We start from the raw sequence: 16,047 nt of genomic DNA, 5'->3' as shown, positions 1-16,047 counted from the left end.
ACAGGGGTATGTCTGTCTCTCTACAGGGAAAGAAATTAATAAAAACTGGCTGGGAAAACTAAAAAAAAAGAAAAGGGACAGTAAAACAGAAAGGACCAGTGAAATGAAAGTGGAGGCTACTGTCATCAAATGGGGAAACCCTTTATAGTAGGTTTTGTTGTTAAGGTCATGTTTTGGTGAATATTGGTTCTTTTTGTTTTTACTATAAGTATTATTTTTTCATTTGTTTTTGATTCTTTAGAGTTTTGGCTCAATTTTCTTGAAACAAATATAATCTGATCAGAGTTACAGTGTATCTCAACAGAGTGGTACATGGTGTTTATATCTGCACAGTCTCTAAAATAGATCACCACTGGTCTGGTTTGTCTGCAGTTGTAATTGTTGGGCAGTTTTCATTTCCAGATACTGACAGGTTCTCGTCAGTGCCCTCTGTAGGAAAATGTCTGCACAGCGTCTGCATGACAACAAACGCACCATCACTGCACCTGACCTTAGAGAGAAAAAGAGCACTTCAATCATTATTTCTCCATTTGTTTCTGTTTATTGTCAGGTATAATAACTTGTACATTACAAAGAATGACTTGTAGAACCAAAGGGGAAATGCTATGCTTTGAATAAAACAGGTTTGCAGAGTATTATAGTTGGGTTTATAGGTCACACTGGGAATGCAACACTGTGTGAGTGACATGAGACTGGACGAATGGTAAGGAAGACTTAGGGTGATCCCTGATTGTTTCGCCAGTTTATTTAACGCACTACTGAAGCTGGACACAGAGGAGGCGTCACAGAGCTGCTGCTGTCTCTGCTATGCTAAAGTTACACATATCCTCCGGCTGAAGCCCGTAACCAGGGGACGTTCAGAAACACGGTGCGACCCATCATACAAGGGGTTAGGGTACGTGGTGGTTGGAAACATACAGTATGGGGAATAACAGACTGTCTCTCCCACACAGGGAGATGTTTTGGTTCGGCTTCAGGCTGGTTGCTTGCTTCTCCGTACAGGCAGAGCCACAATGGCTTGCATTAAAACGAACCATTACTATAGGCAGGGGGACACCATAATGGTAACTGTGGGTGAAGACTCAGTTAAACCGGCTAAAATCAGAGAATCTTACACACACACACACACACACACACACACACAGCAGCGAATCTACTCGCTGCTCGCTAATCTGATAACGAGAAACCGACTGTGTGTAAAACATGGGAATACATCTGCAGCAATCTCATCTTCAAAGCATGATCCAACTGCTTTACAGCTCATGATGATAAATAAATTAAATAATAAATAACCCAATAAATAAACTAATAAATATAGTAATATAGTAATAATAGCTGTGGTCAACGCAAATGTGTGCATGGAGGCTTTTTGCAGACAGTTTTCCTGTACAGTACCATACAGCAGCTGTAGACACAGGCTACAGTGGATACACATGAATTATTACCTCACTGGTCATTGCAGAGGAGGTACACACACACACACATACACACACACACACACACACACACACACACACACACACACACACTCATACACGCACTCATACATACACTCATACAGGATTAGCAGAATCAACATAATCATTTAAACGGGGAAAAGAGTAAAAGTACATAATACGTGTTTTGTCACCATCTCTTCACCTCTGTATGCAGGTGTCTGACATACTGTATAGGTCAGAGGTCAGAGGGCATCTTTCATTTCGACAAAGACTCTCCTACAAGCAGCAAGTCTCTCCTGATGCATCATGCTAAACAAACCTCCTCAAACTATATGGAATATACAGTGCATAGTTTACAAAGCCAGAACTTAAAGGAGTTTACATCTATACAGACAAACCTATACAATACAATTTTCATCATAAAAAAAGTTCCTGTTTCTTTCTTCTTCTTTTTTTCCTTTTTTTGCTTCCTAGTTAATCCGCTGACTTTTCTTTTGTTCTCACTTCTGTTGATCTCTGTGCTTCAGTGACGTGGAAGTCTTTGGGGAGATGAGTTATGATAAGGGAAAAAAAAGTCTCTGAAATGTACAGTAAACCTTTGATGTGTCTTCTTTTTGTCTTCCACTCAGCTCCTACTTTTAGGATGTCTATATATATATATATATATATATATATATATATATTGTTTCTAATGAATTGGTTTTTGGTTGTTTTGTGGAAGAAGAGAAAGAAAGTGCTAACATACAGCAAGATTTGTTCTTTGGGCTCTACCAAATTAATTTTTGACATGTGGTAACCAATTTCCTTGAATACCTTGGATATGTGAAGACATGAAGAGTGACACCCAATTTCATAGTAATGTGCTCTATCAGAATACCTTTCTCCTCTTTGATCCAGGCTCTGTGTGAGGGAGGGATAATGGTCGTGGGTCGAGGAGTTTGAGCCCCGCACTGTAACAGCAGCGCGGGCCGCTGTCGAGGGCTTGATAAAGAGACATAATAACTGAACCGGAACACAGTCGATTAAACAGGACTTCCCATCTGCTTGTTGTCGTTTCAGAAGCCGGGGCTGTCATAGCTGCTGCGGCTGTAGTAACTGTGGTGACTGCGGGAGCGACTCCTGCTGCGGCTCCAGCTCCGGCTCTGGCTGCGGCTCCGACTCCAGCTCCGGCTCCGGCTCCTGCTGTGGCTCCTGCTGTGGCTCCTGCTGTGGCTCCTGCTGCGGCTGTAGCTGCTGTAGCTGCGGCTACGGCTGCGGCTGGACCGTGGCGGGCTGCTGTCGTAGCTGGACGAGGACGGACTGGGCCGGTAGTACGGGATCGGCCGCTTCCGAGCGCTGGGGACAGGTGAGGGGGGAGAGGATGGAGTATTAACAGTTATCTTAGACAAAGACAACAAGTGTGACGAGTGAGTCAGTGTGAGACTTTAACACGTGTTAAATGTACATCTGATGCTGATGTAAAACAGGCTCAAGAGCAAATCAGTGTATAGGAGGTTATAGAAGTGGTAGACTTAAGATCAGTACAGGATCTGAAAGAGAGCAGCTATGTGGGTTAAAAACAAGCTGTTCAGCCACACACACAGACACACACACACACACACACACACACACACACACACACACACACACGGACAATATAACTGCACACACACATAGAAGAGAAAAGCATGTTGTTAGTTTAAGCTTAAGCTGAGATTGCCTTGTTAATAGCCACTCTGGAGGTACTTCCTGTAAGGTAATTAGCTGTTAGTTCCCAAAACAACCTCTTCTTCTCAGCGGAGGCCAACACCCAGAAAAATCAACAGTCAACAGTGCAGGGAGAGATAAACGCTATCAAGGTATCCCTGCTGCTACGAGGTGCGCTCCACCTTGTCATTTCTGCGGCGCTGCAGATAACTCTGCCTCAGCTTTTGTCTTCTGTATCTGCCATGGAAATCCACAGCCTGTGCCCTAGGGGGTATCCGCTTAAATAAACCTTGATAGCATTTTAATCTCTGTATCCCTGTGTTACAACATTAGTGCATGACCGCAGTGGGGTGCAGCATTAGAGTTGGTGTGAGTTTCTCTGTGTAAATATCAGGGAGGAGATGAAGGAGCAGAGAGAGGACAGAGAAAAAAACAGGAGGCCAGGTTTACTCAGGGGGGCTCTGACGGTTTGCTGTTCAGCCAAGCTTCAGGGGTCAGACTAGAAGGGTCCTGCTGCACGGCAACTGTTACCAGGGTAACTAGCCTGCAGCAGCTCAGTTCAGCAGCATCCTGTTGTTTTGGCATCAGGACCTTTAGGAGTGGAGTAAAAGACGACAAGGTACACACATTTCACCCATGACTATTTACACTCTTATGAGAAAGTACAGAGGTGACTCTTATTCAAACATGTTTTCATCTGCAGAGGAAGAAACAAGAAACAAACAGACTCCCAATCTAATCAATCTCAGACTAAATAAATCATGTCGTCATATTCCACTTCACCATTTGTAATCATACTTCATTTCTATATTAATTTAACATCCTTACTGTTATGTAGAGTATATTTAGGTTTTTATTATCTTATTATAGCATTTTATTTATCTTATTATATTGTTTATTATTGTAGCTTTTTAGTCTTGTTGTGTTGTCTTGTTTCTATCTATTGTACTGAGGCACTTTGTTCACTAATAAATACATTTATAAATATATAAATACAAATAAAACTTGCATTGTTATTATATTAATTTATATCTATCTAAACAAATTGCAGAATTTAAGCATCAATATGAAATTAAAACTGTAGGAAGGAAATAGCTGAATTCTTTGCAACATATAAAGCAATTAATGGTAAATACATGTATTAGATGAGAAAATTGATTCACTGTACACTAACTACAAAGCTACAACCTTTAGCTTTTAGCTTAGCTTAGCATAAAGACAGTAAACAAAAGTGGCAAAATCCACCTACAAACACCTGTAAAACCATGTTTGTTTAATCTGTACAAAAACATGTATGTATATTTACATATATATATATATATATATATATATATACAGTATATAAAGCAGGACAGAGTGCTCACTCTTTGTGTTTGGTTCAAGAACCTCTGACTCCAGTTGTGTCCCCTCCAACTAAACCAAATCTACCAAACCACACACCCTCTTACTCTCGACAGAGGATTTAATGGATCTGAAGGTGGTTATTAAGGAACAACTTCCCCCATTTTATTCCTTTTGCTTGTCATTGTAGTAATTTATAAAAGAACAACTTCTTCGCTAATGTGAGTGCAGTGCTGTAAAATTATGGGAAATGTTTTAACCGCAGAGTGTGACATATTGTATATTAAAGTGTGTCATGCTTAAGTGCTTTTAATTCTAGACATATAAAAAGCTGAAAATAAAATTCAAACGACAAAGTGTCCCTTTGGTGCCTGTTTCTACACAGTAGGTGAGTTGTGAATAAATCTATGTCCAACTGGGAATCTGGAAAAAGCAGGGGATGTTTTCTGAGTCTGGACAGCTGTGTTACCTGGTGATCCTGCGAGCCTCCATGAAGCTGGGTGAGTCTCTTCTCCTTTTGCGAATGGGTGAGTAGCTGCGTGAGCGGCGGCGAGCTCGGCTGTCGGTGTCGGAGCGGTTAGGGCTGTCCCTCTCTCTGCACGGCACACAGAACGCCATCAGCACATGAGAGCAAAATAAAACCACAAGGTGACAGAGAGGTGTGAGACAGGGAGCGGTATTTCACCTGGAGTTGTTCTGTCTGTTGTGTGGGGACTTGGCCTTGCTGGGGCCTCTGTCTCTGGATACGGAGTGTGAGGACGAACGGCCGCTGCTCCAGGAGCTGCTGCGCTGTCGGAGGTTGGGTTTGCTCCGAGACTCCTCTTTCTTCCTGCCCGACGTGTGTGTGTGTCGCCCCGGAGATGCTGACGGGCTCCGGTGGTGTGCCTGACCCCGACTGGAGCGGTGGTGACGCTTGGAAGAGTGGCCTCCTTTTGTCCTAAGGCAATTGGCAGTATAAAAGAGAAAATGTCAAATAATTCCCTCTCAGTGGCAACACTAAAGTAAAACCTCCCAGCAGTGATAAGAGCCTGAACCATGTAGGCTGCATGAAGGCTCACTTTCTCTGGTGACGAGAGTTCCTCCCCTTGTGAGCGTGGTTGTGCTGGGAGTGGGCTGAGTCGCTGCTGTGAGCAGGGGAGTGGGAGCTCTTGTTCTGGCCTCTCTGACTCCCTCGCCTCCCTTGCGTCTGGGTTACGGAGCTCCCTACAGTTGTGTTCCTGCCGACCACACTCCCAGCCTCTCCTGCTGCACACGTCGGTCCCGTGTGGCTCCTGCTGGGGGCGCTGTGGAGCTTGTGCTCTCTCAGCAGAGTGGGCTGGATGCTTGCAGAGCTAGCAGTCAGCAGATGGAGCTTCTGTAGAGAAATGATGACCAACAAAGGAAAAAAAAAGAAAAAAAAGAAAAAGGACAAAAAGAGCATTAGAGTGTTTTCAGGCTGGTGATTGAGTGCTACGGTGTACTTGCCAAAAGAAGGTAAACATCTAAAAGAAAAAGATCTAGGTTTTCTCCATATGGCTTATAGATAGTCCTCTATGGTGCAGCGCATGCAATACTTGGCATGCAAAACCATAATGAGTTGAAGAAATCATAATCGCAAAAACAAACAAAAAAAACTAGGAAGAGGAGAAAGAGAGGGAAAAAGTAAAAACAAAACTGTGAACCAAATAAGTTTAAGAGCAGAGGCAGAGAGTACAGAGCTACAGATTTTGTAGAGTAGAAAAAGAGGACTTCTTCAGTTATTTTAGTAATGGTTAAAAAAATAAACAAAACAGAAAGAGAAGACAACTTGACAGAACATCACAGAAATGGAAGGAACAAAATAAAGATCACAATTATTGAATCAATCGAATCAGAAAACAAATCGTCTGCTACTCAATTTTCTCTTTCTGGATTTTTTTTCCTGAAGACAATTGCTGAGATGTGAACAGCGACCCATTTTCTTTGTTTTTTTTTAATGGTTACTCTTGTTTAACTCCCTTCTGGTTAACATCCACTTACCAATAAAGTGGTATTCCCTCCTTTAGTAGGTAAGGTATGAAGAAAAGGGAAAAGTGGGGCAACATAAGTGCATCATTAGATTCACAAAATGCAAGAGAAAAAGACACAAAACCCTTCCCTGCCAGTGACTCATGAGACAATGCATGGAAATCAATGGAAAAGAACTCAAAAGCAAAGAGGAAAACCACAATGTGCAGGGCGTCCCTCACACAGAGAGTAAATCCTCTGGGCCCGGTCACCTTCCTAAACATCAGAGAGCAACTGGCTGGTGAGAGTTAAAGGTATTTTCTTTACCTTTTTTTCTCTCCATGTCGTATCTACCACCGGGAAGGTGTTATTCTTACTTGCTGACACGTTTACAGGATAACTACCTTCCCTTTTAGTGGTTACAATCAGTGTTTGTGCTCATGGGCTCCTTGATACGAGGCACTTACAGTGATCACAAAGGTTTCTAGTAATGTAGTGCCACATAACAACAGCGAGTGTTCAGGTTATTACTGAGACTGACTCGGGTTCAACCACATTTTACAGTAATCAGAGGTTATTTTTTGGGGGAAATGACTAATGTAAGAGAACCCCCCCTACAGCACATGGTGAGTGAAAGATCGGTGGAATTACATTGAACTGATAAAACAATAAGGATGTGATCGGATCCTTTGGTGTTTTAAAGTGAAAAGCTACGTGGCTAAGTGTCATGCATCAACGCATTTACCTTGATGCTACTAGTTTTCAAAATTACCTCTGTTTCATAGAATAAGGCTGGAAATATTCTGTTTTTCTTGTTGTCAATGAATCTCATGAAAGACCAAAATCAACAATGTATTGATCCTACATTGATAGCAGCATAGATAGATAGTTGATTCCTCTGTGCTGTGGAGCGCCATTGTTTCCAAAAACAAAAGTGAGTCACACTGTTGCACTGGGTGCCTTCATTACCGGGAAAACACACACACACACACACGCACACACACGCACACACACGCACGCACACACACACACACACACACACACACACACACACACACACACACACACACACACACACACTCTGCCCTGGTTCTGTGAATAACTCACTATAGCACCAACAAATGCAGCATTTAGTCTACAGTGCCTTACCCAGGGATGCTAGCATGGCTCTAAGGACGGCAACATCGCCCTGTCAGTCAACTGCTTTGGTCCAGACTGAAATATCTCATCCACTATGGATTGCCATGAAATTCGGAAAAGATGTTAATGGTTCCCACTTGATGAATCCAAATGACTTTTCCTGTTGCCCCACCGTGAGGTCGACAACTGTCTCGACAATCATTGGGTGGTTAGCATGACATTTGGGACACATATTGATATCCCCTTCAGGATAACTTGAAACCACTTTGGTGGCCTTTTGACTTTTCATGTGGCGCCATCATCAGGTCAGAATTTTAATTTGTCCAATCCTTTGGTTTATGATCACATTTCTGCAAAATGAACAACACACAACACTGTGAGCATGTTACCATGCTAACATTGGTGTTTAGCTCACTGCATGGCTGTACCTACTGTAAGTACAGTCCCACAGAGCCTCTAGTGTGGCTGTCGACTCTTGTTTCAAAATGAAACTAGCTTTTTAAAATATTCCATCTGCTGTAGGAAGTAAGAGGTTTGTGGCTGAGTGCCACAGACAGGGTGGGGAAGCCGGGATGCACTGACACACTGTTGGTTCAGGTCTTTGCAAGGGATTTGTTAATAGTGAGAAAAACAGAGTAATATCAGCCTTATCCTTTAAACTGTGTATGGTAGAGATGATGATTTATAATATATTTAAACCCCTGTTTTAAGTATTCAACATAAACAGACCATGGAAAGTGATAAAGGTTTAGGGACTGAAACATGATGCACAGTTCACAGTACACTGCTCATTCCAAGCAGGTCAGAAAAAAAGAGGGTAAATCTCCAAAAGGCCTTTTATATGAAACCAAACACAGCCGGCTCTTCCGCATGCATTATCATGTGCTGTCTGAACTGCTTTGTAATCTAAGATATAGCAAAAGCGCCGACTGATCCTTGCAGAAAGAAGAGCCGTCCTCCACTCGGGAGAAGACAACTAAGCGATATAATAAGAAAAGACACAACCACTGGTGTTTATGACAGTTGTTAGAAAAGGTCGTGGAAATCAATATGGTGAAAATCATAAGACGAATGTACTAATTCACCAACAAACAGAGAGATGCTGGACAAACAGGAATGCATTCTACCAAAACAGAAAGAAAACAAAAATGGAAAGAAATGGACCTGGATAATAGAGCGGGATATTGGACTTCAGAATGAAGTTAAGGAGGAAAGAGAAAAACCAGAGCTCTACGTAATCCAATCTTTCAAGAGTCAAATCATAATTGATAAAGTCAAATTAATTTGGTTAAAGACCATTGGTAAACAACAGAAAGAGAGAGAGAGAGAAAGAGAAAGAGAGAGAGAAACATTGACGTCACTCAGGCTAGGGTGCTTGTCACATTCTCATCTGCATAAAGATCACGTGCGTAGGCAAAGCATTACCTACCTTCCATTTCAATCAGTGACACGTATGCAATATCAACAAAAAAAAGGAAAGAAAGAAAAAAGAAAAAAGGGAGAAAGGAATGTTCTCCGCAGCGAAATGGGAAAAAGACAATGACCTCTTTTAGTATCAAAGCTACATATTTAGTCCAGAGACTAAGGAGAACTAAACAAACCAAAAAGTATAAAGAAAATAGAGGGGAGAAAAATAAAAAATCCACATGGAATTCAAAATCAAAGTAAAATTAGAAACAAAGGATGAATCTAAAAACCTACATGATTTGCTTTGTCTTTTTCGCTTGTACAAATGCAGCCATATTTGTATCAAAACGGGGTGGGGGGGGTGGGGTAGAGGTAAGCGGATAGAGTTAATTGTCATATTAGTGGACATCCATGTAGAGTAGAGTAGCTGAAGGGAGGAGGAGGAGGAGGAGAAGGAGGAGGAGGTGGGGGAGGGAGGGAGGGGGCATGCAGAGCTGGCAGATATGAAAGATAAGTGGGAAGAAAAATGCCAGGACAACAAGAGTGAGACGTGAGTCACACAGGACACAGATGAACAGGTAGGAGAGGAGGAGACGGGGGTAGAAGAGTGTTGGAGGGGGCAGTCACTGCTAAGATGGACAACTAAGAAAGTAAGCACATTTGAAAGGGACCCCAGTCACATTTTGGCCTGGGTCTTCTTCAGCAGCAGCACTTCTTTTTCATTTATATATCAGGATAAACACAGGTACGGTGAGAGGGAGCCTTGTGGAGCTTTGTCCAATCTGCTGTTTAAACTCTTAAAGTGAAGAGGGAGCTACCATTCAAAATGGCTTGGGTCCCTTTAAAATAACAATCATGTTAACAAAGGTGTGAGTTGTCCTAGTTAGTTTCAAGAGTCCGTGTGCTTGTGTTTCAAGTGTTTGAATAAATCTTTTACTAATGAGCACGAGGATGACTGGCCCTGTTTGGGACTATCTCAACAACTGCGTGGGAGACAGTCTCGGATGCTTCCAAACAAGCTGAGGAAAGTGTGTGTGCGCTGCTCTTCGTCAGAGATGGGGATGTTAAACACACCTGTATTTGCCAAATCAGACAGTCTGTTCTTTTTCATTATACAAACTGTGTAGAGTAAAAACAACACATCGCACAAACTAGTTCTTTTATGGCCTGACCTGGTCATGTGGTCGGTTAGGCGAATACACGTCGGCTCAACTTTCCCACCTCCGATAAAGAGAAGTGCAAAGCTGCTTCCCTGAGCTTCTCTGTGGCGAAGTATCCAGGACTGTCTCCCCTGCAGTGGGTGAGACAGTCCCAAACGGGGCTAGGGGACGACTACAGGAACACAAACTGAGCTGATGGATAGAGAACCAGAGCTGCTATACAGAACATTTGCTAAACCACACAACTGCTGCAGTAAAATCAGACTTCAGTTAGATCCAGGATCTGTCACACTTGACCATCCTCCTGTGCAAAGACTCCAGTTTGAGGATTAGTATGACATATTTTAGCCTTTGGTGGAGATTAACAAGAGTGTGGGGCAGCATCACCTTATGCTACAAAGATGCTGTTTAAAAAATGCGAGCCAATTAAACGTCCTCTTTCACTACATCCCACCTGAAGGGCTAAAAAGAAAAACATGATCTAGCAGACATCCCTTGCCATTCCCCACTGGCCTGGACAGATAAACTGGAAACAGAACGTCAGGGACAGAAGAGATACTGCCACCTAGGGGCAACATGCACATCGACATGGTAAAGTAAAGCAGTAGAGAGGAGCATGTGTTTAACCCCTGGTGCTTTTGGCAGGAGCTGTTGGACGTCTGGAGGAGAAGAGGATCTATCACTGAGCAGAGCATGTGCTTGAGAAGAAAGACAACTGTATTGACAAAAAGAAACTATTTCACGTACCCAGTTAACCTACTTGGTCCAGTTCCAAAGCAATTGAGTGCTTTTTATATAAATGAGACAGAAAGATTTGGGCATTTATTCATGGGTAAATACCACTTATATTGATAAGGAAAAAAAAGAAACAGTAATGACAGAGAAAAGAGAGAGAGAGAGATCAGATGAGACCTCAGACACATGCAAGCTGGAGTGGAAAATAGGAGACATCAGTTCTCTGGAGGAAGTGTTTGCAGGATGTTTGCAGCCCATTCAGATGCTTGTTCATCAGAAGACGTTTGTTTCTCGAGTGCTCCCTTTGTCTAAGTGATGGCTTGTTTTATTCCAACATAATGGCTGTCATCCTACTGTAGCTGTAATGATGCATTTACAGTACGGCAGAGCAAGGTTGTTTTCAGAACAGCAGCAGGTCATGTGAAACGCATCACGGCGTCTTTTAGAGACTAAAAGAAACAAACGAGGAGCAGTTCAAGAACAATCTATAAAACTGTAGGCTTTATGATCGTACCGTGAAGCGTGTGTGGTGCTGGTTGCTTGTTTTGTTTTTTTTAAATAATGATAAAATAAAGTTGCAACCCATTCAGTACAATGGGTCCATCTATGGGAGATTTATAATGCTGAAATAAAAACATCAAAGAAAACACAATACACTTTGTTGTGTTTTTTTTGTTTGCATTAACAGTGTCATAGTTAAAATGTACTGAAATTAAAAGCACAGTTGTTGAGCTTTTACTATTGACTTTATATTTAGCTACATTTCGGATCGACCTTTAAGCAGCTTTGAGACTTTCTCAGTGACCGAGGTAACAAGATGTAGAGTCAGCGTTAGTGTTAGCCCGCAGGAAGCAGTTTTAATGTTCCGCTCCTAAGCTGTGATTGGACAGTTGATTGTTTTTCATTCTTCTCTTTTTTGCACCATCCACCTGAAACTCACTACAAAGCCTCATTTATCTTTGGCCTCTACACTTCTATTTGCACCTGTTTTAATTGATTCTTGTCATTACATTATTTCTTAATTGTATTTCATTTAATTTTATGTCCTTTTTTTAACTGGTATTTTTATGAACTTGATATCGTTGTAAATGAGGGCTTTAACCTCAGTGACCTTCAAGTTTAAATAAAGACAGATCTGCATGATGTGTCTCGTGAAAACTAATGACGGTGATAACTTTCATTTCACTGTGATTACAATTCAGTTTAAGACAAAAAGCTAAGGTTATATTTCTCATTTGATTATGACAGTAAATGCATACATAAGATGAAATACATTATGATTCTGTATTTCAGTTTCTTAGTTTAGATTTTTTATTTTTTTATTTAGGCATTTTAAATCTCCCATACTCCCCGGCAGAAACAGCTGATACCTATGGTGAGCTGCACTGTAGCTATATTTTATTATAGTTCATTTAGACATACTTGGATCAAGACTTTCCATTAAGTAATTGGATTAGTCAGTTCAAGGAGGAATTGCAAATTGTTATCACAAAGCACCATCAGACGTCTGATCGCTTCAACATTGGTTAATTAAGACTTTATCTGCAAATTTTTTTATTCCTAATAGACACGTTTCCTTTGATATTTCTTCATGGACATGGACCTTTGGGGGGGGGGGGGGGGGGGGGGGTGTTTGAGGCAGACGTACCTACGCCTCACTCAACTTGTTTTTTTATTTGTCTTTTGCCGTAGCAGGCACCCGCTTGGAAGAAACAACAATCTTTTTGCTCATTCATTTGGAAACAGTGTGTGCCAGTGTGGCTCATATTTCCATCCGTGGTGCTGTATGCTAATGCTGTGCTCTGACTCAGAAGATGTCTTTGCTCCCTCCCTCCGTTACCGGGGAACAACAAGAACAAACAAAAAACAAGATGGCAGAGGAGTCAAAGAGAGCCAGAAACAAAGCAGCAGGAGCGGCAACTTTTACACAGGACAGAAGTGTCTTTTATACGTCAAAAATAATAATATTAATAATAAAAACTGTCCTGGAAGAACTGGTAAAAGAACAAAAAAAATCTTTCAGTATCAAAGAAGATGATAATTCATGTCAACCAACACAAAAGAGCAAGATAAAACTCATCTGTAAAGACTGTGGTAGATACCGTTGGAGTGGGTGGGTGGGGGGGGTGGGGGGGGGGGGTGTGGGAGCAAAATAGAGGAGATTACATACATCGTGCCCTTTCTCGCCCTCGACGTGGTTGAGTCTGCTGGCCTTGCCGTTGCGGCTTCGCTGGGTGGGGTCCCCGTTGTGCCACGTGGCGGGACTGTTGGGGCCCGGGGACAGCGAGGTGCCGGACGCCTTATGTCCGTCCGTCTTGTGCTTGGAGTTCAGTCTGGAAGACACAGCAACACGAGTGGTAAAGCACAGCCAGCCCACTCCCTGAGGAACAACGTGACTTTACTGTCAGAAGAGTGCTCACAGTGACATTTTGTATTTGAAAATAAAAGAAGAAATCCTTCAGTTTTATTCCTGCTCCCAAACTTTTAATATTTTCTTCTTCTTCTTCTTCTTGTTATTCAGAAAGAATAAAAGCTAACCTCCAAGGTGACGACCAACAGTCCAAAACCCAAAGATATTCCTTTTACAACAATAACAAACGGAGAAAATCAGCAAATCTTTACGACTGGGAACCGCAAGAAATGTTTTACACTTTGCTAAAAGAAAATGTCTCAAACGAGCAATTGATTATCAGAATAGTTTCTGTTGATCAACTAATTGATTCATGAATTATGTTTCAGCTGTACATTCCCCTCAGAAAATAATACTCTGCTCTGTCACTGGCACAGAAGAGTAGAGGTCTTACTAACTGCCCCTTTACAAACTGATTTGCCCTAGCATCAGAAACATGACACTGGACATTTCACTTCACTTGAACAAACAGTATATTCTGCTTTTTAAAAGACCAAACTCTACAGAGGTGCAGAGTGAGACATCACATTCATCTAAAGGGGGGTTATCATAAGACATGCTGTATCCTACTCTATTCTCAGGGGGCCGAGAGTAAACGAGAGAGAGAGGGACTGACAGTCACCAGGGCAACCGCTGGACACTCAGTAGTAGTGTGTGAGCAAACGAGGCGTATGTGTGAATGCGTGTGTGAGGAGGAGTCTACCTGGCGGGAGATTTGGAGGTGCTCCGGGTGGAGGACAGGGAGGCGCTGCGGGAGCTGCAGCAGCTGCCTTGACGCTGTGAACTCCTACCTGGGGTCTCACCGGGGGACCTGATGGATGACAACAAATGGACGAACACATCACGCACACACACACACACACACACACCACACACACGCATGCATACATATACATACACAAAGCCATGTGTATGTATGTATGCATATATCACAGGGAAACACACATGCCACAGCGAGCTCAGTGGTCAATCCAGCGGTATGTAAAACAGTTCATGCACAGCCAGACACTGTCAATATATATCTAATTAAGACGGGTGTGGCGCTGATGTTGTGTTGAACTCAGGAGATGCACTCGGTGCTGTATGCTTACTAACATTCTGTGTGAGTCTGAGATAATGAGTGTAAAATACCAATATAAATTTATGAGGGACTGAATGTGATTCAGTGGTGGTTGTTGGGGGCTGAGATGATTGGTCACTGTTTGTTTTACTGTGTGCAGAGGACAAACTGTGCTGAAAATATCATCATCAGATAATCAATGTGAGGCTACATACGCTGCAGGTTTCAGTGCGCTCAGCATTAACATGTAAATTGTATAAGAGGGATTCTGTGAGCGTCTCACCTCTTTTTCTGTTTATTCTTGTCTTTGTGTTTGTTCTTTGGGCTGCCCGATCTGAAACAGACGTCATGTGTAAGATAATGAAGCTGTGCACATTAAAGCAGTGAAGATTCCCTTTGTAAAAACACAACTCACTGTTCTGCTCCCCCATATGGATTTTTGCCCAAAAAGTCAACAGTGAAAACAGGCAGAAAGGAAAATAACACACACCTTACATGAGAGAACTAATTTGCAGCACTGGCTTTGCTGCACACTGTCATGAACAACGTTGTTAACAGCTCTGATCTTGTTATGCTGCAGTGTTCTCGTCTTTCATACACACCTGTATCTTCTCTTTTTCCTGGAGCCAGATGCAGATCTACAAAAACAAAAAAAGCCGCAATCATTATAATGATGATGACGTGACGGCTACATGAATCATTCATATACATATACTGCAACCGTCGACCAGCGGCTGGGCGAAGAAGCAGGTTGACTGAGTAATCTGGATAACTTGTCCAGGTTTACCTTTTACCCAGAAATGACACATTTACATCAGTCCATGTTCCACATTTGATGGTGGTTCTGGGTAATTACTAAACCTGCTCCTTGGAATAGTTTCTAGGACATCCAAGGTTGTCGCTGGAGGCTGATCCCAAAATCTAATCTGTGCTGTCATCAATCTGTGCGCCACGTTTTTTTCATACCATATTTTTATTGTCATATTTTCAAATTCACCCTAAAGAATATTGAGACTACATGAAGCTGCTGTGTCTAAGCTTCCCATGCAGCTGAGCTTCATTTGGCGTCAGTATTTTTACACTGAAGAAACAGATAATATCTCATATTCTGGACGGGGTCAATTCCACTTCTGTGTATATTTGATGACAAAAAATATAACAAATTAATGTGAGCAGTGCTATTAATATTACAAACACAGACACAGACACACACAGTGTGAATCACATAATATAAGCATGTTCAAGATTCTGTAGCAGCAGAGGGATGATGCAGGTTATTTGGCAACTAATACATGGAATATTTCAGCATGTGTTTCTGCAGTTTTGTCGATGCACATGTGAGCCCCCCTCCCTGCGTTAGCCAGTCTGAATCGCATGCATACATCTATATGTGCAGAGATGTCTCCAGGGGGGGCTCTCACGGCACGCTTTTCCAGTTGTTATTCTACAGGTGCAGGATGTCACACTTATTATTTTTATTATTATTACTTCTGGCTGCAGAAGCTGCTGCTGCTCCCTGCGAAAAAAAGCTGGAATAAGAAACTCAGAGCTTCTGTGGCAGTTCTCCCTTTAACCATGTATTGAGTATAATGATTGGGAGGCCGGCCATTCCTCAGTCCTCGGCAACTGACACATCACCTCCATATCGCTTTCACCCTCGTTGCAGTTTCCATGGTGATTAGTCAGACCGGTCTGTGAGAGTTG

At 42.2% G+C, this 16,047-nt stretch overlaps 1 protein-coding gene across 2 annotated transcripts in view; it reads right to left on the bottom strand.

Annotated features, from left to right (window-relative positions):
* Positions 1-515: 515 nt before the first annotated feature.
* The window catches only part of srrm3 (serine/arginine repetitive matrix 3), a 74,566-nt gene continuing 59,034 nt past the window's right edge, over positions 516-16,047 (bottom strand). Inside the window, exons 7-14 of one of the 2 annotated variants that reach the window (XM_056397761.1) lie at positions 14,946-14,981; positions 14,627-14,677; positions 13,987-14,094; positions 13,044-13,206; positions 5,525-5,817; positions 5,152-5,403; positions 4,936-5,061; positions 516-2,774 (exon numbers count right to left, since the gene is read on the bottom strand). In XM_056397761.1, coding sequence (XP_056253736.1) covers positions 2,495-2,774; positions 4,936-5,061; positions 5,152-5,403; positions 5,525-5,817; positions 13,044-13,206; positions 13,987-14,094; positions 14,627-14,677; positions 14,946-14,981 — 1,309 coding nt within the window. In that variant the 3' untranslated portion in view covers positions 516-2,494. Of the gene's footprint in view, positions 2,775-4,935; positions 5,062-5,151; positions 5,404-5,524; positions 5,821-13,043; positions 13,207-13,986; positions 14,095-14,626; positions 14,678-14,945; positions 14,982-16,047 lie in introns of both variants that reach the window. The other variant, XM_056397760.1, reaches the window with a different exon arrangement.

The sequence above is a fragment of the Seriola aureovittata genome, chromosome 15 (assembly GCF_021018895.1).
Source record: "Seriola aureovittata isolate HTS-2021-v1 ecotype China chromosome 15, ASM2101889v1, whole genome shotgun sequence".
NCBI classification, from domain to species: Eukaryota; Metazoa; Chordata; class Actinopteri; order Carangiformes; family Carangidae; genus Seriola; species Seriola aureovittata.
Note: the sequence above shows the minus strand (reverse complement) of the source record. Positions and strands in the feature narration are given on the sequence as shown.